This window comes from Schistocerca serialis, chromosome 3 (assembly GCF_023864345.2).
Source record: "Schistocerca serialis cubense isolate TAMUIC-IGC-003099 chromosome 3, iqSchSeri2.2, whole genome shotgun sequence".
Lineage (NCBI taxonomy): Eukaryota > Metazoa > Arthropoda > Insecta > Orthoptera > Acrididae > Schistocerca > Schistocerca serialis.
Window position 1 is genome coordinate 265,007,695 of NC_064640.1, and position 24,981 is coordinate 265,032,675.

General features: G+C 38.6%; 1 protein-coding gene across 1 annotated transcript in view; it reads left to right on the plus strand.

Moving 5' to 3' along the window:
* LOC126470040 (acyl-CoA synthetase short-chain family member 3, mitochondrial) overlaps positions 1-24,981 on the plus strand; it is a 324,267-nt gene that overhangs the window by 235,850 nt on the left and 63,436 nt on the right. The window contains exon 9 of the mRNA XM_050097536.1: positions 2,280-2,352. Within this exon, the coding sequence (XP_049953493.1) occupies positions 2,280-2,352 (73 nt within the window). The remainder of the gene's footprint in view (positions 1-2,279; positions 2,353-24,981) is intronic.

The following is a 24,981-nucleotide window of genomic DNA, read 5'->3' on the forward strand; positions in this document are numbered from 1 at the left end:
ATAAATAAATAACAATTACAACCATTCATAATGTACTTGTATTCACACATCAGCATTATGTGACATACATAGGAGGAGAAAGGAACAACAACAAAACAAAGGTAGCCCACCATTTTGGATACAGTTATAGCAAGGATGAAATGTGGTGCTGTATTACCAATGTAACAACAACAGGTTGTGTGATTCTAGGTGAGGAATCATCATCTGAAACAAATGTAATGTCAGGCATTACACAAAGAAGTATATTCTCTATTTGTATACATAACTTAGTTACCAGTTTCATCAGGATCTAAGATTTTCTGGAGATGATCATTTATAGAGGGATGGTCACTCTAGAGGTTGAATTTGGCCTTCAGGACTGTTAATGTTCATTGCAGTAAATGGAAAGATGTAACATTAAAAAATGTTCAGAACAAATCATTGGACACAGCATCACCATACCTCCAATGTTCCTTGTGATAAAAAGTTTCCCATGAAACATTTCCCAAAAACTTGAAAAATATAGTTTTAAAATGGACATATATCATTTGATTGCCACTTTAGAAAATTTATGTCAAAACATGAAGCATACATCAACATGTGCTTTTATAGTATAAATACATAATATACACAAGCACAATTGACTACTTTCAGTTTGAGTTGCAAGTGGCCAAAGTTCATAGATCTGAGATTTTTAACATTATATATTGCATCTCCTGTGCTTCTCAACACAACTCTATTTCTTTCAGTATATGACATGTAGGCTCTTCAAAAGATTGTAATATGAATCAAGAAAAGTTTCTGCATTTATTTCTGTTAAACTGCCCTCTAGAAATTAACGAAATTCCATCATGTCCACTATATGTGATAAGTTTCACTGCTTATTAGTAATACATGTCACAAATGAAAAAATTGAACTTAGAGACAGCTCGTGCAGGACTGAAACATACTTTAATTAAAAATGCGGCTGCATCTCCAGTTTTTTTAATTTTCGAAATGTCTTTCATCATGATGGAGATAGAGAATAGGAGAAAAAGGAAATGTGCATGTCTAGGTGATGAAAAGCAGTTATTCCAAATCTTGAACTAGTGGGGGCACAAAGTACCTTTAAATCTTATCTCTGCTGATCTAGCTTCTAGGGTGACTATATATGCCCTTACTTATAACTTGTATCTACAGATTCTTACAAAATGATACTAATGCACCTCAAGGAGCTGAAGATGGACTCTTGATGAAAAACTGAAGATAGGAATCCAAGTCTGGAAACATCACCCAAAGACCCTACAGAGTATCAAAGTTACAAGAGCCTGCACCTGCCCTGGGGCACCCCTTTTTCAGTAAACATGACTTTGTACACTGACGGAATGTAGGTGGCATGTCTCGCAATGTTGAATGTCATTCAGTGATAATGACTGAACACTGTGATCGCCAGTGGAGAAGATGGAGCTAGTTGGTGCATAGCCAGGCCTTGTCTACTATGAACGGTATGCTCTGTTGTCTTAGTGGTTGCAGGTTTCAGGCAATGGTTTGCAACTGTCGTTTATATTTTCCTGTATACTGAAAAAGACAGGAGAGTTTAGAGAAGTCCATGAGAAAAATAAACTGTGTGGATGGAAACCTGTTTCTGAAACTATCATCCACCAAGGCAACAGACAATCGCATACATACATTCATAGGAGACAAGGCTTGTCTACGTAGCAGCTGGTTTGCTTTTCTCCACTGGTGGTTGTGGCACTGAGTCACAATCACTGAATAACAAACAACATTGTGAGATGTTCTGCCTTGGTTTGTCAGCATGCAAAGTTACATTTGCTTCCAATGGAATGGCCTAATGACAGGCACCAGTGCCTATAACTTCAATTATGAGTAGTGTCATTGGACGGCACTTCCAGATATGGATTCCATCCTCAATTTGTTCCCCAAGACACCGTCTACAATCCCTCAAAGTTTGTCAGTACCATTTTGTAACACACTGTATACTGATCTGGAATTTGGAGCATTATAATTATCCTTTTTGCACCTGTATACATTACCATCTTGTCTGTTCCCGGTATTGTTTTCTGTTTTATTGAGTGGTAAGTGAACACTCCTCCAACTCCATCAACATATTAATATTCACTTTTAGCTTCAGTTTAGAAGTGATATGAATGAATATGACAGCTATTGTAAGTGATTAGTATACTATAAATTCATTAATATTATCACAGATTGAATAGCAGTTAAGAACATTTTTATCTATTAATATCAAAATTGCTTACCTTGAAAGGTTCAGTTCGATAAGCACATTGACTTTGTTCTAGGTTGAGAACGTTGTTTGTCGCTGGAGAGCACTGTGATCATGAAACCAAACAGTGGGCCGAGAAAGTCTTCCATGTAAGTTACCTGTATCAGCTATTTCTCAAAATTAAATGTTTTTCTAAAAACTATAACATAAATATTCAGCATGAAGCCATATTTACCAATTAATTTGGAATGCGAATGTAAAATGAAACATTCCACAACATTACTGTTTATCATGCAAATGATCCATGAAATCTGAAAGTAACTAACTAAATGACTGACTAACTAACTAACTAAATAACTAACCAACCAACTGCATAACTGAAGGAAGTGAATGGAGCATTGCTATAAAAAGAAATAAATTTAAAATAAATGTACACCTAAAAGATATATTCTGTAAAAGTGGAATTTCACAGAAATAGGTTCAGTAACAAACCAAAACTAATTCACAAGTTGCTTTAGCCATAAAATTGTCTCCTTTATTGTTCCTGCTTGTAGTTGTTGTAAACAGACCAGTTATGACATAATTTACAAATTTCACTGTCTACATTGCCAATGTTAACAACCAGAAGTGTCAAGGAGTTTATAGCTTGCAGCACTGATCTTTCAGTGAACAATTTGATGGAATTTATTAGTTCCACTTCATTACTTAACACTCTGAAAATGTTTAAAAAAATTATTGAAAATATATTTTAAGGTTACTGACATTTTTTCTTAAATAATGTCATCAGATACCTACAATGTTATAGTGCTCTTCTTTGCCACACATGTCTTTATATATCTCAGCATTATATTAAATGGCAATAAATGAACAAACACAATGCTGTTACATATCAGTTTCATACAAAAAATTTATTTAGTGATTTAACATCACTGTCAGTATTTTAAACACACATTAACAAATTGAAAACTGTAAACAGTTACATTTTTTGCATATAAACCTTCAATTTGTCTAGTTTTTATCACACTTCATTACGTCCTCATGAACAAGTAAAATTATTTTATTGGTGTTTGGAGTTTGAATGATATTTCTGCCATTTGACAGTACAACTTCTTTATTTTATATTTCTGTCATGGGTTTGCCCTTAAGCCACTGGAAAAAAGGGAAAAAATATATTTTTCCATTATCTGTAGCTTAAATGTATGTAACTCAGTGGTAATGGGCAGTTAGAACACAGTGTGATCCTAGTAAGATGAAAAGAATAAAGTGGCTGTGTATTCAACAATTCAGTTGTTTGTCTACAAATTAATTTTTGTAATTTTTGCCTTTAATGTTTTGATTAACTTGAGCATTCTACATTTTTAATATGCACTGAGGCATTTTTGTGCATTGTTTCTTATTTGTACACTCCTGGAAATGGAAAAAAGAACACATTGACACCGGTGTGTCAGACCCACCATACTTGCTCCAGACACTGCGAGAGGGCTGTACAAGCAATGATCACACGCACGGCACAGCGGACACACCAGGAACTGCGGTGTTGGCTGTCGAATGGCGCTAGCTGCGCAGCATTTGTGCACCGCCGCCGTCAGTGTCAGCCAGTTTGCCATGGCATACGGAGCTCCATCGCAGTCTTTAACACTGGTAGCATGCCGCGACAGCGTGGACGTGAACCGTATGTGCAGTTGACGGACTTTGAGCGAGGGCGTATAGTGGGCATGCGGGACGCTGGGTGGACGTACCGCCGAATTGCTCAACACGTGGGGCGTGAGGTCTCCACAGTACATCGATGTTGTCGCCAGTGGTCGGCGGAAGGTGCACGTACCCGTCGACCTGGGACCGGACCGCAGCGACGCACGGATGCACGCCAAGACCGTAGGATCCTACGCAGTGCCGTAGGGGACCGCACCGCCACTTCCCAACAAATTAGGGACACTGTTGCTCCTGGGGTATCGGCGAGGACCATTCGCAACCGTCTCCATGAAGCTGGGCTACGGTCCCGCACACCGTTAGGCCATCTTCCGCTCACGCCCCAACATCGTGCAGCCCGCCTCCAGTGGTGTCGCGACAGGCGTGAATGGAGGGATGAATGGAGACGTGTCGTCTTCAGCGATGAGAGTCGCTTCTGCCTTGGTGCCAATGATGGTCGCATGCGTGTTTGGCGCCGTGCAGGTGAGCGCCACAATCAGGACTGCATACGACCGAGGCACACAGGGCCAACACCCGGCATCATGGTGTGGGGAGCGATCTCCTACACTGGCCGTACACCACTGGTGATCATCGAGGGGACACTGAATAGTGCACGGTACATCCAAACTGTCATCAAACCCATCATTCTACCATTCCTAGACCGGCAAGGGAACTTGCTGTTCCAACAGGACAATGCACGTCCGCATGTATCCCGTGCCACCCAACGTGCTCTAGAAGGTGTAAGTCAACTACCCTGGCCAGCAAGATCTCCGGATCTGTCCCCCATTGAGCATGTTTGGGACTGGATGAAGCGTCGTCTCACGCAGTCTGCACGTCCAGCACGAACGCTGGTCCAACTGAGGCGCCAGGTGGAAATGGCATGGCAAGCCATTCCACAGGCAAGCCGTTCCACAGCATCTCTACGATCGTCTCCATGGGAGAATAGCAGCCTGCATTGCTGCGAAAAGTAGATATACACTGTACTAGTGCCGACATTGTGCATGCTCTGTTGCCTGTGTCTATGTGCCTGTGGTTCTGTCAGTGTTATCATGTGATGTATCTGACCCCAGGAATGTGTGAATAAAGTTTCCCCTTCCTGGGACAATGAATTCACGGTGTTCTTATTTCAATTTCCAGGAGTGTATTTTGTAGAGACTTATATACATTATAACCCAGTAGAGATAACATTTTGGATTTGCAAAAGGTGGAGTAATTTTGATCCTTAGGTAAGTTGTATGTATTAACCCTCTTGTAAAAAAAATCCAAATTTTAGATCCCCCAACTTCCCCCCCCCCCCCTTCCCCTTTTGTGCATTGTCTGCCATCTTGGAAAAACTACCAAGAAATGTCACTTTTTTCAGTTTTTCCTCAGTACCTAGCTTCCAGTTATTTTAGGCAAAAGTATAACCACTATCAGTTTTAAAGTTTCATACATAATGTGTTGGAAAACTCGGAACAGCTACTGAGATATGAGGCTGTGAAAATCTCCAAAAAGTCAAGAGATTGCAAAGAGTTATATATTTTAGTAGTTTTTGCCATAATAACCTTTTTTAGTGCAGTTTTGTGCACAATACATAGTAACCATTGTTGTAGAGGATTTAATTTCCTTAAAGATTCATAAAAAATATTTGGAATTACCTCCTATACATGCTGAGAAAGTGGACTTGAGACTGAAAATACCATCCTCAGACAAAAATAGTAGTCTTGATTGTAATATCATCTAAAAGCCATTATGTATATGATATATACATGTAGTTCATGAGATTTATGTAATTTCTGGGGAATACCTATTTTTGAAAAACAAAAACTCAAATTGTCAACACGTTAACATTTACTTGTGTTTCAATGAAACACAGTTGGAAATAGATCTTATTGCATTTTCATTGCTGACACATTGTTGACATGGCTTTCTCTTCCTCCTTCACTCCCTCCCCTCTCCAGTATTCCCCCATCCCCCTTGACAGCTCTTGGAGTTTTGCAAAGTTTCTGTCAGTTACTATTGAACTGCTGTGTGTGGAAGTTCTTGATGTATTGTAGTATGTGCTTGTTCATTTGCAATGTCAGATTCAGATTTACATTTGGTTATGTGCTTCATCTATGTTGAAAGTCTGAGTGAAGATGAAATGTTGTTAGTGCAAGAGAGACTTGTAAACAGACTACATGAGTCGAGTGCAAAGCACAAATGTACAGCACATTCTGATTTTTTAAATAGCATGAACAAAATCTAGAGTCATTCTTCATGCCAAATGAGATATAATTGTGACAAGCTGATAGCAGCTTACCTCCAAAGAGGGGCTTCTTGGTGCACACCTGGACTGTCTCTTAGGACACTGTATGAATATGTCTTCAATTTCAAAGACCATTACTTCCTCTGTGGCAATGAATTAACTATGGAATTTGAGGAGAAACAGAGGAAAACCCCTCTGGGCTGACGTGATTGAGTGTTTTTGTGGGGAAAACTGTCCATGAAAGAATTAATTCTGAATATTGTCAGTACACAAGTGGACTACATGAAATACTTCAGTGCACTTCCACTTTATGTGAGGGAACTGACTTAGTAACAGCTGATGGAGCACACCATTTATCATGCTACAAAAAATTGTACAGTAGAGTACCTACTGGGTTTGGAAGAGAAATCTGAAGAGTCCCAGTTTCCATTTGAGAAGTTGGTTTACCAGACTGAAGGAGAGTTTTATCTGGACATTAGAATTGTAAAATCAAGATTTTAAAAAATTATGAGTATGAGGTATTGTTTACTGACTCATATTGCCAGACACCACTTTCATGTTTAAAAAAAAAGACTGGTTCAAAGTTATGCAGTGATATCTGGTACATCAAAAGGAGAAGTAACTTGGAGGAAGATCGCTTTTGAATCCTCAAGGTTGCAGCTGGTATCATTATAGAAGGCATTTGTACTGAAGTTTATGACAATACTGTGTATAAATCTTCACTTGACTTCATTCAGAATGTGGAATCTGTGACACCACTTTGTTTGATAATGCTGACTTCAACATTAATTTGTGGAATGGAAAAGGTACATTTCATGCATTGGGAGGGACCATGTCTGTTACTTGAAACACCTCTGTGATCATAGACTAAAATGTTCAACGTGTTGTAAAAGAGAGAGAGAGAGAGAGAGAGAGAGAGAGAGAGAGAGAGAGAGAGAGAGAGAGAGAAAGAGAGAGAGAGAGAAGCTTGTGGAAGCAACTGAAAATTTCCTTGTCGAACTTTATGTGAATGTGTCTCAAACAGTTCTATAGATGATTTGTGATCTCTTCACTTCCCTAACGTTTTTGCTACAAACACCAAATTTGATCTGGCATGCCTACCTCCAACAAGGGATGCAGTTCAATACTGTGCATGTAGAACTTATCTGCATGTTCAAATGTGGATAGAGTATGAAAAAGACATGCAAGGTGGGTCAGGAAGAAGGACATTGGTGATGTGACTACAGTACCAATGACTGAAGAATCAGCTTCACAGGCATTGCTGATCATGATCTCATGCCAGTGCAAAAAGACTTGAGTCAACAAATGTAACTGCAAAAAAAGCAGGACTTCAATGATCCACTGAATGTATTCATTGTGGATGCAAATCATGTGGTAATGCAGCAGAGGTTGAATGCAACATGGAAGAAGATGAGTTACGTGGTCCACTGCCTATTGGTTGAAGAAATGGACTGTCAAAAATTTGTATATTTCTTTTTTAAAAATATATATTCCCCAGAAATTACATGACACTCTTGAACTATGCATATATATTGTATACCTAAAATGGCTTAAAGATGACATTACATTCAGGAATACTATTTTTGACTGAGGATGGTATTTTTGATCCACTTTCACTAAAATTGTTAATGCAACATTTCTCATTGTGTGTAGGGGGTGGTTACAAATATTTTGTATTAATCTTGAAGGACATTAAATACTCTGTAACACTGGTCATTATGCACTGTGCACAAAACTGCACTAAAAATGTTATTAAGACAAAACCACTGACATATCTAACTTTTTGCAATTTCTTGGCATTTTTGGAGATTTTCACAGCATTGTATCTCAGTTGTTGTTCTGAATTTTCCAACATGTTATGTATGAAACGTATAGAAAATTTAATGCTTTTTAAAACTGGTAATGACACTTTTGTGTAAAACCACTGGAAACCAGTTACTGAGGAAAAACTGAAAAAAGTGCCAAATCTTTGTGTTTTTTCAAGGTGGTGGATAACACACAAAGGGGAGAAGGTCTATAACTTGGATTTTTTCATGTGAGGGGTAATAATACAACATACCTGAAAATCAAAATTTCTCCACATTTTGCCTCCCAACCACTTTTTCAAAGCTTTCTCTCCTGGGCTATTAACCAAGACCCAGCTGATTCTTAGGTCCTGTACACAATGTGGTAGTTAAGCATATTAAGCCACTAAAATTCTTTCAATTACAAACTGTAGTCAAGAGTTATAAGCTCATTACTTTTAATGTCATAGAATAGTGATGCAAATGGAACTGAACTGAAGGGTAGTAGAAATGTCATGACATTGAAATTATATGCTTGAAATTCAGTGACTATTTACTCATTTTGGCATCCAAAATTGCACCTACCAACTGTTCAATACAGACAATGTGTGCACTACCAAGACACTTTTGTTTAAATGATACTGTCATATCAAAACCACAATCAAGTTGAAATCTGGAGGGAGGCTCCTCAATGAAGTACAAGACTTAGAACTGACGTCAAGTACAGCCAGAACAGAAATGATCTTCTGCAGGGAGAGAGCAGCTTTTTATACAAATATCTAATAGTATTCCAGAATATACAAACATAAGATTGTCACGACCCTTCCAGAACTGATAAATACTGGATAGCAAATAAATGCTGCTGGTCAGGTTTGAACAGGCAACCCACAGCATGCCAACCAGAATGCTAACCACTATGCTATACTGCATATGCCACAGCTTGTGGCACTGCTTCCTCTCCTGCAGAAATAGTGACCTGCCCTTTGAGGAGTTGTCATTAGAGCTGCTTACAGAACCCTGGATCTAGATCTTGTAATGGTCCCTTGTATAGTGATGATGGGAGAGCCTCCAGTTCTGGTTGTGGTTTTTAGTCATTTTTTTGATAGTCCCACTTTCTGCACTGGTGTTAGAACCCATACCATGTCTCCTGGCCTGTACCTTATTGGCTGAAACCTGGTGTTACAGCACTCTCAGACTTTCTCCTGGGCATCCAAGATCAGTATGCAAGCCAGCCGCCTTGCTTCTTCAGTCCTGGTGAAGAGGTGTTTCACATAGCCATCATGAGTATCACATGGTTTGAAACGGGAATCATGTATACATTGTCATTTTGGCCTCCTGACCCTGAAGCACAAGGGTTCTGTGAACACTATAGTGTCTTGCTTCACTGTGTTACATACAGATGTCATGATGGGCAGTATTGTATCCCAACATCTCTGTTTAACATTACTGTAAATCAAGAGCATATCTGGCAATGTCTTATTAAAGTGTTCTGTGCGGCCATTCCCCATCTGTGGATGGCAGGCAATTTTTATTCTGTGGATGATATTGCAATATGAAATTATCTCTGCTACTAGTCTTGGCTGAAAAACTTTTCCATCGTTAGAGATCAGCACATGGGGTGCTCCATGCTTCAAAATGATGCTTTCTACAAGAAATTTCACAATTTCTGGAGCTTTGGTAGTCAGCACAGCATTGGTGATAGCATGCATAGAGGATGAGGTTGTCAGGGAAGAGTATTATTCATCGATTCCAATTTGGTGACTTCAGGAACCTCCTCAAGAAGTTGAATCCAATTCAGTGGAATGGCACGGTTGCATGTGGGATTGGTACCAGATGCCCTGAAGGTAATTGTAGAACTCCCTTGTGTCACTGGCATTCCTTAATGTTGCTCATATAGTGTCTAATAGAGTGCCAGAGACCTGGCCAGTGGTACCTGTGTCTAATTTGGTCTGGAGTTTTCACAAATCCCAGGTGACCTGATGTTGGAGAGTCATGGAAATACTTTAGGATCGCTGGCTGCAGATGAGCTGGGATGGCAACCAACCATTTCCACTCAGTCAGATAACAGATTCTCTAATACAATGTTTTGTTTATGAACTGTAATTCTCTTTTGATCAGTTCTTCATTCTTCAAGGCTTCTATGGTTTTTCAGCAGTCTTCCCTCTATTCAACAGCAATGCTATTTAGTATTGGAATGGCTCAGATTCATCCACACTCCTGTATTTCCCCAAAGGATTCCTTGAAGGTCAGTCAGCACCCTTGTGTTTCCATCCATTTTTGTATACTCACTGGATGCTCTAAGATTTTTATTTCTTGGGCAATGAGGAGGCATATTTCCAATTCTGGTGGAGACCTACAGCCGCAACACACTTCAGCATGGTTGTCAGTTGGCTTAGATGTTCTTCAAACATCTTATAAATTATTATATGTGGTGACTTCAATATAAATTTCTTATATGATGGTGCAAGAAAAAGGATGTTAGTAGATGTCCTAAATTCATATGATCTGATGCAGACTGTGTTTCTTCCAAATATGGTGCAGGGAACAGTAGCACAGCCATAGACAATATTTTTATTTGTTCTTCATTACTAGATGGACATTCTGTTAGCAAAAGGGTGAATGGCTTGTCAGACCATGATGCACAAATTTTAACACTAAAATGCTTGTGTACTCAAACAGATGTGACATATAATTACAAACAGTATAGGAAAGTTAAACCAACAGCAATAGAAAGTTTTTTTTAAACCTTGTCAAGGAACAAGAGTGGCGGGACGTTTATAGTGCCAATAACATAGATGATAAATATAATGCTTTCCTATACACATTTCTAATGCTCTTTGAGGGTTGCTTTCCATTACAACATTCTAAATGGGATACTAGCTGTAATAGGCAGCCCGGGTGGCTGACTAGTGCGATAAGGATATCCTGTAGAGCAAAGTGGGAATTATATCAAAATGTCAGAAGTAGTCACAATCAAGCTACAGTAGCCCACTACAAACAGCATTGTAAGGTACTTAAAAATGTTATTACGAAGGCAAAGAGTATGTGGTATGCAAATAGAATAGTTAATTCGCAGGAGAAAATTAAAACCATATGGTCAGTTGTGAAGGCAGTGTCTCGTCAGCAGCACAAGGTGTACGATATAAAGTCAGTTCATAGTAAAAATGACAATGGCCTTGCCATAGTGAATACACCGGTTCCCGTCAGATCACCGAAGTTAAGTGCTGCGGGCATGGCCGGCACTTGGATGGGTGACCATGCCAGCCGCCATGCGTTGTTGCCACTTTTCATGGTGCTCTCAGCCTTGTGATGCCAATTGAGGAGCTACTCGACCGAATAGTAGTGGCTCCGGTAACAGAAAACCATCATAACGACCGGGAGAGCAGTGTTCTCACCACACGCCCCTCCTATCCGCATCCTCAGCTGAGTATGACACGGCAGTTGGATGGTCCCAATGGGCCACTTGTGGTCTACAGATGGAGTTCTCATAGTAAAAAATATTTCTGTTACTGATAAATCAGATATATGTACAGCATTTAACAATCATTTTCTGAAAATTGCTGGTGAATTAAACAAAAAATTAGTTTCTACAGGGAATCATATAACTCTCTTGGCAAATGCCTTTCCAAGATTGATGTCTGAAATACTCATCTGTGGTACAGACAAGGAGGAGATTGAGTCAATAATTAAATCACTGAAGACTAAGGACTCTCATGGATATGATGGAGTGCCCAACAGAATATTAAAGTACTGTGCTGCACATATTAGCCCTGTATTTAGACATATTTGTAATTTTTCCTTTAGAAATTCTCAGTTTCCCGAATGATTAAAGTACTCAGTAATAAAACCACTTTATAAAAAGGGATAATGTAGACATTTTTAGACCTATTACTATGCCATCAGTGTTTGCTAAAGTTATTGAAAAGGCTGTGTATGTAAGGGTAATTGATCATTTTGTATCCCACCATTTGCTATCAAATGTACAGTTCAGCTTTAGAAGTCATTTAACAATGCTATATTCTCTTTTCTCTGTGAGGTACTGGATGGGTTAAACAAAAGGTTTCGAACACTATGCATATTTTTTTTATTTAACTAAGGCATTTCATTGTGTTGATCACAAAATATTGGTCCAGAAGTTGGACGATTATGAAATATGGGGAAGGCTCACAATTGGTTCACCTCCTACTTTAGCAACAGACAGCAAAAGGTCATTATTCACAATGTTGAAAATGACTGTGATGTGGGGTCTGAGTGGGGTACAGTCAAGTGGGGGGTGCCCCAGGGATCAGTGTCGGGCCACTCCTGTTCCTTATTTATATAAAAGATATGTCCTCTAGTATTGGCTAAAATTTACAGATGCGCGATTTGGAACAGACTTCAATGCGAGATGCCTTTAATGGGTTCCCCAACGAAACATTGTCTCGAAATTTGGTAGAAAATTCGAAGAAATTCTGGTCAGATGTTAAGTAAACGAGCGGCAAGACACAGTCAATACCTTCACTCCACAGTGCCGATGGTACTGTTACTGACGACTGTGCCGCTAAAGCGGAGTTATTGAATGCAGTTTTCCAAAATTCCTTCACCAGGGAAGATGAATGGAATATTCCAGAATTTGAAACACAAACAGCTGCTAGCGTGAGTTTCTTAAAAGTAGATACCTTAGGGGTTGGGAAGCAACTCAAATCGCTTGATATGGGCAAGTCTTCAGGTCTAGATTGTATACCAATTAGGTTCCTTTCAGATTACACTGATACAATAGCTCCCTACTTAGCAATCATATACAACCGCTCACTCACCGATAGATCTGTACCTGCAGATTGGAAAATTGCACAGGTTACACCAGTGTTTAAGAAGGGTCATAGGAGTAATCCATCGAACTACAGACCTATATCATTGACGTCAGTTTGCAGTAGGGTTTTGGAGCATATACTGTATTTATACATTATGAATCACCTCGAAGGGAATGATCTATTGATACGTAATCAGCATGGTTTCAGAAAACATCGTTCTTGTGCAATGCAGCTAGCTCTTTATTTGCACTAAGTAATGGCCACTGTCAACAGGGAACTCAAGTTGATTCCATATTTCTAGATTTCCAGAAAGCTTTTGACACAGTTCCTCACAAGCGACTTCTAATCAAGCTGTGGGCCTATGGGGTATCATGTCAGTTGTGCAACTGGATTCGTGATTTCCTGTCAGGAAGGTCACAGTTCATAGTAACAGACGGCAAATCATCGAGTAAAACTGAAGTGATATCAGGTGTTCCTCAGGGAAGCGTCCTGGGACCTCTGCTGTTCCTGATCTATATAAATGACCTGGGTGACAATCTGAGCAGTTCTCTTAGGTTGTTCGCAGATGATGCTGTAATTTACCGTCCAGTAAGGTCATCCAAAGACCAGTATCGGTTGCAAAACGATTTAGAAAAGATTGCTGTAAGGTGTGGCAGGTGGCAGTTGATGCTAAATAACAAAAAGTGTGAGGTGATCCACATGAGTTCCAAAAGACATCCGTTGGAATTCGATTGCTCAATAAATAATATAATTCTCAAGGCTGTCAATTCAACTAAGTACCTGGGTGTAAAAATTACGAACAACTTCATTTGGAAAGACCACATAGATAATATTGTGGGGAAGGCGAGCCAAAGGTTGCGTTTCATTGGCAGGACACATAGAAGATGCAACAAGTCCACTAAAGAGACAGCTTACACTACACTCGTTCGTCCTCTGTTAGAATATTGCTGCGTGGTGTGGGATCCTTAGCAGGTGGGATTGACAGAGGACATCGAAAGGGTGCAAAAAAGGGCAGCTGATTTTGTATTATCACGTAATAGGGGAGAGAGTGTGGCAGATACGATACGTGAGTTGGGATGGAAGTCATTAAAGCAAAGACGTTTTTCTTCGCAGCGAGATCTATTTACGAAATTTCAGTCACCAACTTTCTCTTCTGAATATAAAAATATTTTGTTGAGCCCAGCCTACATAGGTAGGAATGATCATCAAAATAAAATAAGAGGAATCAGAGCTTGAACAGAAAGGTTTAGGCATTCATTTTACCCATGCACTGTTCGCGAGTGGAATGGTAGGGAGATAGTATGATTGTTGTTCGATGAACACTCTGCCAAAATGTGAATTGCAGAGTAATCATATAGATGTAGATGTAGACAGGTAACTCTAAAATATTTATGTTTGCTGATGACACTAGCTTGGTAGTAAAGGATGTTGTGTGCAACATTGGCTCGGTTTCTAATAGCACAGTTCATGGTTTAAGTTCATGGCTTGTAAAAAAGAAACTAACGCTAAATCACAGTAAGACTCAGTTTTTACAGTTTCTAAAACACAGTTCAACAAAACCTGATGTTTTAATTTCACAGAATGGGCATGTGATTAGTGAAACTGAACAGTTCAAATTTTTAGGTGTTCAGATACATAGTAAACTGTCATGGAAAGCCCACATTCAGGATCTTGTTCAAAGTCTCAATGCTATCATTTTTACTATTCGAATGGTATCTGAAGTGAGTGATCGTTTGACACAAAAATTAGTCTACTTTGCTTATTTTCATTTGCTTATGTTGTATGGTATTATATTTTGGGGTAACCCTTCCCACTCTAAAAGGATATTTTGGCTCAGACGCGGGTGGTTAGGGCAATAACTGGTGTAAGTTCGCGAGCCTCTTGCCAACCCCTGTTCATGAGTCTGGGTATTTTGACATTGGCCTCACAATATATGTATTCCTTACTGTCATTTCTTGTTAACAATATTAGCTTATTCCCAAGAATAAGAAGCTTTCACTCAGTTAATACTCGGCAGAAATCAAATGTTTGTTTGGATCAGACTTCCTTAACTCTTGTGCAGAAAGGTGTGCAGTATGCTACTGCATCAATTTTCAATAAGCTGCCACTCGAATTTAAAAATCTTAGCAGTAATCCATGTGCTTTCAAATTGAAATTGAAGAGTCACTACTTCTATTCTGTTGAGGAGTTCCTCGAAAAATTAAGCTGATTCTTGTTGCATTGTTGATTGCGTATTACAGAATGTTGTCTTATTTAGCTGGTGATAATAAGCATTCAAAATTACAGGAAAAGAAGCCCCTGAGTTCACTAATGCCTGAACTGGTTGGTTGTTGAAGATATTTCCTGTCATCTTGGTAACTGTCATTCACAGAGGATTTTCATCTGTGGTGGTCTCACCTCCATAGATGGTTGCTTCACCTAGTGTTCCTGAATTTTGTGGCTGTGTGAGCAGCTGGTACCTCAAAGAAAACGATTTATTGACACATAGTCAGCAGGGGTTTGGAAAATATCGTTCTTGTGAAATACAACTAGCTCTTTATACTCATGAAGTAATAAGTGCTATCAACAGGGGATGTCAAATTGATTCCATATTTTTAGATTTCCAGAAGGCTTTCGACACCGTTCCTCACAATCGTCTTCTAACCAAACTGCGTGCCTACGGAGTATCACCTCATTTGTGTGACTGGAGTCATGATTTCCTGTCAGAAAGGTCACAGTTCGTAGTAATAGTTGGAAAGTCATCGAGTACAACAGAAGTAATATCCAGCATTCCCCAAGGAAGTATTACAGGCCCTCTATTGTTCCTGATCTATATTAACGACGTAGGAGACAATCTGAGTAGCTGTCTTAGATTGTTTGCAGATGATGCTGTTATTTACTGTCTTGTAAAGTCATCAGATGATCAAAATGACTTGCAAAATGATTTAGATAAGATATTTGTATGGTGTGAAACGTGGCAATTGACCTTGAATAAAGAAAAGTGTGGAGTTATTCACATGACTACAAAAAGAAGTCAGCTAAATTTTGATTAATCTGAAGGCTGTAAATTCAGCTAAATACCTAGGGATTACAATTACAAATAACCTAAATTGGAACAATCACATAGATAATATTGTGGGTAGAGCAAACCAAAGACTGTGATTCATTGGTAGAACACTTAGAAGATTCTCATGAAATTTTAATCACCAGTTTTCTCCTCCGATTGCGAAAACATTCTGTTGGCACCCACCTACATAGGGAGAAATGATCATCATGATAAAATAAGAGAAATCAGGGCTCGCACAGAAAAATTTAAGTGCTCGTTTTTCCTGCATGCCATTCAAGAGTGGCATGGTAGAGGGACAGCTTGAAGGTGGTTCATTGAATCCTCTGCCAGGCACTTTATTGTGAATAGCAGAATAATCACGTAGATGTAGATGTAGATCTTGCCTCCAATTCACTTTATCACCTTCTGACGTATGGGCTCAATATTCATGGCTGCAATTTCTTGTGTACTCAGTCTGACAGTTTTGGTTGCCATAAACTGCAGTATCTCTTCTCTTATAACCACACCCATAGGGACTGCATTCAAGAGCCATTTGCACCTCCTTCATCATACTCTTTTTGTCTGTTGCATTTCTTTTGATTCACTGGCTCCACTTGTTGAATTCTTCTGTTGTTGTTAAGTTATTTACTGGAAGATCTTGATACACGTCTTCTCTGACTCCTTCTATTAAATGTGATATTGTTGTCTTTGTATTCACAATGTTGCAAAGGGTCCAAACATTCTGTATGTATGACTCTGTTGTTTTGCCATGACAGTGGGTCCTCACCTGCAGTATTTCTACTAAGTGGAATTGCTGTAGACTGCCACCAAATGTTTTCTTCAGTTCAGTCTGCAATTTGTCTCAGCCATTGATTTTCTGTTTGCTGTTTTTGAAACCATTGTTAGACTCGGCCATCCAAGTAAAAGTATACGTTTGTCAAACACATCATGTCATACCATCTGTTGTATTTGCAACTCAGTCAGATCCTTTCAGACATTTCATTTTGTCCTCACCAGCATCCGATAACTGCTGGTGTTAGGGTTTGAACAGATGACCTGCAGCATGCCAGCTTGTGACAATACAAGCTCTTAAGGACATTACAAAAGTCATTACATTAATGAAACTGTGTAATTCGATTGGCTATGATGATTTTTCTTTCATAGTATAAAATCTTGTCCTGACTGGACAGGAAAATATTTGCACTGAATTTGTAATCAGACTATGACTCGAGTCAGTCATCCTAACGATCTTGAATGTGTCATACTAAGAACTATCTGCCAAAATTGATATAAGCAAATCACCTGTATAACCAACTCATTTGATTCCTTCCAGCCTTTTCAATGCATTTTGAGAAACTGACCTTTAGTAGAATATGAGTACTGACTTTTTTTTCTCAGCAGAAATTCTTAACTGCCTATGAATTTCAGGCATACTCAAAGAAACTGTTATAGAATTATTCCTTCTCGTAGTGTATTGGTTCATAAATTATCTGTTGTATAACACTGTAGGCTCCATGAGCTTGTTTGAGGATTATGCTTGATTATGTGTTGTATAGAGGTAAGAAAAAAATACTAGAAGATCATATCAAATTCAGTAAGTCATTCAGATTGTTGAAAGTTGCAGGAGTTGGGAGCTTGCCTTTGACAGAAACAAATCCTCTGTATTGTACATTAATATGTGAAAGATACTTTTCTTTTGCTTATATTATTGGCATAACTATTAGTAATCACATCCTTAAAAAATGTAGGAGCATGCATCTGGGACAACTTAAAGGTGAAGCAACTACATAAAACTTGTTGTAGGAAAGGAAGATAGCACACTGAGATCCACTGGAAGATTACTAAGGGAATGCAGTTCACCCATGAGAAAGGTTCTTTATCAAAACTTCATTTGACTGATTCATAAACATTGCTCATGAGTCAGCAAGCCTTTCCAAGAGTAATTAATAGTGAATATGGAGAAATTTAAAAGAAAAATAACACATTTCATCATTGGTTTGTTTAGTAAATGTGAGATATCACAGAGGTGTTCATTCAACTCCACTATCAGACACTACAGGAGAGGCATCATGCATAATGAAATGGTTTACTATTAAAATTATGAGGGTATACATTATAGGATGAGTTAAGCAACTTATTAATTTCTCCTTTATAAATCTTGCATGACCATTATGGGAAAACTTGAAAAATTCCATCACATTTGGGGTCTTCCTATGCACTGTTCATGAATGCAACAAGGAAGTGGGAGAATGATAAACACCAACGTGCCCTCTGCCACTTGCCATAAGATCGTTTACAAATTATTGATGTGGATGTGAAGTCTATGACCTAGCTGAGGCTTTTGATTGTGTCAACAATAAAAGTCTGCTCAGCACCCTAAAATGTTGTAGCATTAATGGCATCCCTCCTACATGGTTCAAATCTTATCTTCAAGACAGAAAGCAGAGGATCACATTAAGAAGCTGCATAATAGGAATAAAACAAAACTCATCATGGAGGAATATAAAATATGATGTCACACAAATATTAACATTAGATTCACTCCTGTTAGTAACCCACACAGTGACTACCAAAATACTCTAAAGCACTATTACATAACTGGAATGTTGGCTGATGACAGAAAAAATATTAAGGACCCAGATGTGACTATACCCCCCCCCCCCTCTCCCCTGTTCCCAATCTGTGGTAACTGGACATGTCAGCAAATACAATCGCTCTTTTTACATAATTTCAGACAGGCAATACGAAACTGTGGATGCTGATACTGGCTAAGCGTATAAGGAGATTAAACAGTGAAGGTCAGCAGTGTCCTATTCACACCCAGGACAGAAGCAGTGTAGGCAATCTGTCTTCACATAGAGTAAATTCTACGTGCAAGTGTGAGAAAGTGTTCTAAATGTTTGTGTAGCGTATATCTGAGGTGGAACTTACGAAACACCCCACTATATACCTAGTGGGTTGTGGGGAACTGCTTAAAGACCACATCCGTGCTGGCCACCACATTGACCCGCTATTGATTTAATCGGCCAAGCAGATTCCATCTGGGAATAGCATACCCCTGCTACTTGGAAAGGGCTGGATTCACATAATTGAGAAGGTGAAGTACTGAAAAAAATTCAGTTGTTTTACTTAAAATGAAGCACTATGTCAAAAATTTCTTAGAGTCTGTTTGGATACCAGTTGGATACTATTAAGAAGTGTTTCAGCTGAAATTTCAAAATCTTAGTGGTCAAGTTTTTCAGTACTACAAAAAGCCTTTTGTAAATAGAGCCTGGAGAAAGGAGCACACATTTCTATATATGAAATATTATACAATAGCAAATTGTTTCCCTATCAAGCATTCATTGTGTGGATGTTGCATTTCCATCTAAATCACTAATGAAAAGTCCCTCAGGGGAAACTATACAGGGATGGTAGAGTTATAGATTTTAGTTTGTTTGTTACTGTGTCTTTACATCATTATAATGGATGAACATCACTTATTTATTCTTTCATCCAACTTCTTATGGATTGTGGGATACATTAATCATTAATAAGTATCGTGTAAAAATATGCACACACACATACTCAATACTCACACACACACACACACACACACACACACACACACACACACACACACACTCATATACATACATACACTAACTCTTTGACAAAATACAGAAAATTTAACAGTAGTAATGCAGTAAATAAATCATTTTTGGCTTTGTGTATAAAAGAGCATCCACTATTGGCAGTATCAGATTTTGCTCTTTCTTGTTTCATATACTTTGTACTTCACATGTTCTGATGTTTTTGATACTGATTAAAAGTGGAGTTCCAATGAGAATGCCTCCCAGGTTTTTGCTGAAGAGTGAGAATGATGAAATAGTTTTTATCTTAGGTGGAAGAATATTGTAAATTTGTATCAGAATATTTGTAGTGGAACCTGCTTTGTTTTTTGACCTCCTTTCTGCAGTTGCTGATATATAATCTGTGTAGGTATTTAACCTATACAATTTTTGTAGTGGGAGTTTAAAAATTGATCTTCATACTGATTGAACATAGAACTTTTCTTTTTGCTTTCCTGTCACCCTTCTTTGATTATAGACGATTTGGTGGCTTCTGTTGAAGCGAAGATTCGTGAGAACAGGCGGTTCACAATAACTGGTCTCTCAAACAAATTTCCTGGTGTGTCAAGATCAGTGCTTTACAACATTGTTTCTGAACACCTAACGTTTAGGAAACTGTGCTCCCATTGGATCCTTTTTTTTACATGAACACTGTATGATAGGATCATTTTACAGCACTCATTTACAAAGATCACATTGATCCACTGAATTTACAATTTAAAAAAAACAATACTTATTTACAATGAACACATTACTGAACTGAAATGGTGCAGAAATTAGATTGTACTTTATACACACTCACACAAAAAATCAGTTGGTTCTACTGAGAAATTTATCAATCGAGTAGGAGGAATTGGCCTCCAATAAATCCTTTAGGCTTCTCTTAAGCTGAATTTCATTGGTCGTTAAGCTTTTTATGGCTGCTGGCAAGTTATTGAAAATATGTGTTCCTGAATAATGTACACCTTTTTGTACAAGAGTAAGTGACTTTAAATCCTTGTGAAGATTAGTCTTATTTCTAGTACTGATTCCATGAACTGACCTGTTGGTTTGAAAAAGTGATATATTTTTAATGACAAATTTCATTAAGGAATAAATATATTGGGAAGCAGTAGTTGGTATCACTAGTTCCCTAAACAGGCCTCTCCGAGATGTTCTTGAGTTTACACCACATATAACTCTTATTGCACATTTTTGTGCCCAAAAAACTTTAGCTTGAATTGATTAATTACCCTAAAAAATAATCTCGTATGACATTATGGAATGAAAGTAAGCATAGTATGCCAGCTTTTTCATTTTTATATCCCCTATGCCTGACAGACTTTGCATTGCAAACAGAGATTTCTTTAGATGCTTCAGCAGCTCTGTGGTGTGCTCATCCCAGTTGAATTTATTATCACACTCTAATTCCAAAAATTTAACACTGTCCACGTCTTCCAACTGCTTGTCATCATATGTTAGGCATATACTTGTGGGACACTCCTTACAATTTCTGAACTGCACGTAGTGTGTTTTTTCAAAGTTTAGTGACAAAGAATTGTCTCGGAATCAGTGACTAATGTCAACAAATATTTTATTAGCTGACCTTTCTAAGACTACTTATTGTATTATTGCTATTTATTGTAATGTTTGTATCATCGGCAAACAAAACAAACTTGGCATCTGGTAATGTTACTGACAATAGATCATTGATATACACAAGAAAAAGTAAGGGGCCTAAGATGAAACCTTGTGTGACCCCACATGTAATTAGTTCCCAGTTTGATGATGCCTGAGACTTTATACACATCTCTTTCCTAATAACACACTCTGTTTCCTATCAGAGATATAAGATTTGAACCATTTTGCAGCATTTCCTGCTACACCATAATATTTATTTATTTTTTTGTTCCATGTGACCAAATTAAGGAGAAGTCTCCATGGTCATGGAACGAGTCAGTACATGAAATTATAACACGATAGTAGAAACAAATAAAATGAAATATAAGAAATATATTCAGGTGACAATTTGTAAGTTTAAATAAAGAAAATCAACAATGTAACACTGGAATTTGCTTAATTTTTCAGCTCTTCCAGGAGCTCCTCAACAGAATAGGAGTGAGCCATGAGGAAACTCTTCAGTTTAGACTTAAAAGTGTTTGGCCTACTGCTAAGATTTTTGAGTTCTTGTGGTATCTTATTGAAAATGGATGCAGCAGAATAGTGCACTCCTTTCTGCACAAGTGTCAAGGAAGTGCATTCCACATGCAGATTTGATTTCTGCCTAGTATTAACTGAGTGAAAGCTGCTAACTCTTGGGAATAAGCTAATATTGCTAACAACAAAAGACATTAAAGAAAATATATACTGTGAGGGCAATGTCAGAATTCCCAGACTATTGAACAGGGGTCGACGAGAGGTTCTCGAACTTACACCACATATAGCTCGAACAGCCCTTTTTTGAGCCAAAAATACCCTTTTTGAATCAGAAGAATTACCCCAAAAAATAATACCATATGACATAAGCGTATGAAAATATGCAAAGTAAACTACTTTTTGTGTTGAACTGTCACTTATTTCAGACACTGTTCTAAAGGTAAATAAAGCAGCATTTAGTTTCTGAACAAGATCCTGAACATGGGCTTTCCACAAAAGCTTACTATCTATCTGAATGCCTAGTAACTTGAACTGTTTCATCTCGCTTATAATATGCCCATTCTGTCTGATCAAAATATCGGTTCTTGTTGAATTGTGAGTTAGAAACTGTAAAAACTGAGTATTACTGTGATTTAGCATCAAATTATTTTCCACACCATAACATTCTAACTTACTTAAAAAGATATTGTGATTTACATACCGTAGTCAAATGCCTTTGACAGATCACAAAATATACCAGTTGCCTGCAATTTTTTGTTTAATGAATTAAGTACATTTTCACTGTAAGTTTAGATAGCCTTCTCAATATCAGAACACTTTCGAAATCTGAACTGCAACTTTGACGGTATGTTATTTGTGATAAGATGGTTACAAAGCTGATTGTACATATTCTTTTCTGAAATTTTTGAGAATGCTGGCAAAACTGAAATTGGACAGAAATTTGATGCTATTTCTTTATCTCCTTTCTCAAACACTGGTTTAACTTCAGCATATTTCAACCATTCAGGAAATATGAGTCATGTTTTTTAAGTAAGGTCCATTTGAACATAAGTACACAATGAAAAGTTATTTCAAAAAAGGAAATTTATTTACAGAAAGTACATACTTCACTCTATTTTTTGACATAGTTGCCAAGTTTGTTGAAATATGTAGCATACCTCTCAACCAATTTTAAAATACCCTTCATTAAAACTTGCCACCTGCTCCAGAGTTCACTGCCACTTTCACGTCATCATCATCATTGTAATGGTTGCCACTGAGGTGTTGTTTGAGGTGGAGGAACAGATGGTAGTCACTCGGCACAAGATCAGGACTGTAGGGTGGGTGGTCTAAAACTTCCCATCCTAAACTTCCAATAAATCGCGGGGCTGACCTGCAGTGTGAGGTCTTGCATTGTCATGGAGAAGGACAATTCCCTTTGTCAGCATGCCCTGTCTTTTGTTTTGAATCGCTCTGCATAGCTTCCTCAGGGTTTGGCAGTATGCTTTTGCATGCATGTGCATGACCCTCATGCTCTGTTGCTTCAATTTGGGTCTGATATGCAAAACCCATGTTTCGTCTCCAGTTACGATCTGACTCAAGAAGCCATCACCTTCTTTGTGATAACGAGTCAATTACTTCATTGCACACTCTCGTTGCATGAAGTCAACCAACAAAACACTATGCTTATCCCAAAATGTCTATGCCATGATTTTGCGCTGGGATAGATTCTGTTTGGCCTTCACCTTTCTGGACATCGAGCAGATGTGCAGAACTATAGACCTATATCTCTAACGTCGATCAGTTGTAGAATTTTGGAACACGTATTCTGTTCGATTATAATGACTTTTCTGGAGACTAGAAATCTATTCTGTAGGAATCAGCATGGGTTTCGAAAAAGACGGTCATGTGAAGCCCAGCTCGCGCTATTCGTCCACGAGACTCAGAGGGCCATAGATACGGGTTCACAGGTAGATGCCGTGTTTCTTGACTTCCGCAAGGCGTTCGATACAGTTCCCCACAGTCGTTTAATGCACAAAGTAAGAGCATATGGACTATCAGACCAATTGTGTGATTGGATTGAGGAGTTCCTAGATAACAGGACGCAGCATGTCATTCTCAATGGAGAGAAGTCTTCCGAAGTAAGAGTGATTTCAGGTGTGCCGCAGGGGAGTGTCATAGGACCGTTGCTATTCATAATATACATAAATGACCTTGTGGATGACATCGGAAGTTCACTGAGGCTTTTTGCGGATGATGCTGTGGTGTATCGAGAGGTTGTAACAATGGAAAATTGTACTGAAATGCAGGAGGATCTGCAGCGAATTGACGCATGGTGCAGGGAATGGCAATTGAATCTCAATGTAGACAAGTGTAATGTGCTGCAAATACACAGAAAGATAGATCCTTTATCATTTAGCTACAAAATAGCAGGTCAGCAACTGGAAGCAGTTAATACCATAAATTATCTGGGAGTACGCATTAGGAGTGATTTAAAATGGAATGATCATGTAATGTTGATCGTCGGTAAAGCAGATGCCAGACTGAGATTCATTGGAAGAATCCTAAGGAAATGCAATCCGAAAACAAAGGAAGTAGGTTACAGTACGCTTGTTCGCCCACTGCTTGAATACTGCTCAGCAGTGTGGGATCCGTACCAGATAGGGTTGATAGAAGATATAGAGAAGATCCAACGGAGAGCAGCGCGCTTCGTTACAGGATCATTTAGTAATCGCGAAAGCGTTACGGAGATGATAGATAAACTCTAGTGGAAGACTCTGCAGGAGAGACGCTCAGTAGCTCGGTACGGGCTTTTGTCAAAGTTTCGAGAACATACCATCACCGAAGAGTCAAGCAGTATATTGCTCCCTCCTACGTATATCTCGCGAAGAGACCATGAGGATAAAATCAGAGAGATTAGAGCCCACACAGAGGCATACCGACAATCCTTCTTTCCACGAACAATACGAGAATGGAATAGAAGGGAGAACCGATAGAGGTACTCAAGGTACCCTCTGCCACACACCGTCAGGTGGCTTGCGGAGTATGGATGTAGATGTAGATACAGGCAAGTGTGTGTGTCTCTATTCCATGCTCTGTTGCTTTGATTTGATTTTGATGTGCAAAACCCATGTTCCATCTCCAGTTATGATCTGACTCAAGAAGCTGTTACCTTCTTTGTGATAATGAGTCAAGAACTTCATCGCACACTCAAATATTTGTTTTTTGTGGTCCTCTGTTAGGAGTTTCAGGACCCAACAGGAGCACAGTTTCCTAAACTTTAGGTGTTCAGAAACAATGTTGTAAAGACTGATCTTGACACACCAGGAAATTTGTTTGAGAGACCTGTTATTGTGAATCGCCTGTTCTCACGAATCCTCACTTTAACAGAAGCCACCAAATCGTCTATAATCAAAGAAGGGTGACTGGAGTGATCCTCATCATGGACATTGTCATGGCCATCTTTGAATTCTCGTACTGACTTATGCACCTTGCTTTCACTCACAAAAGTATCACTGTACACTTCGCAAATCTGTCGAT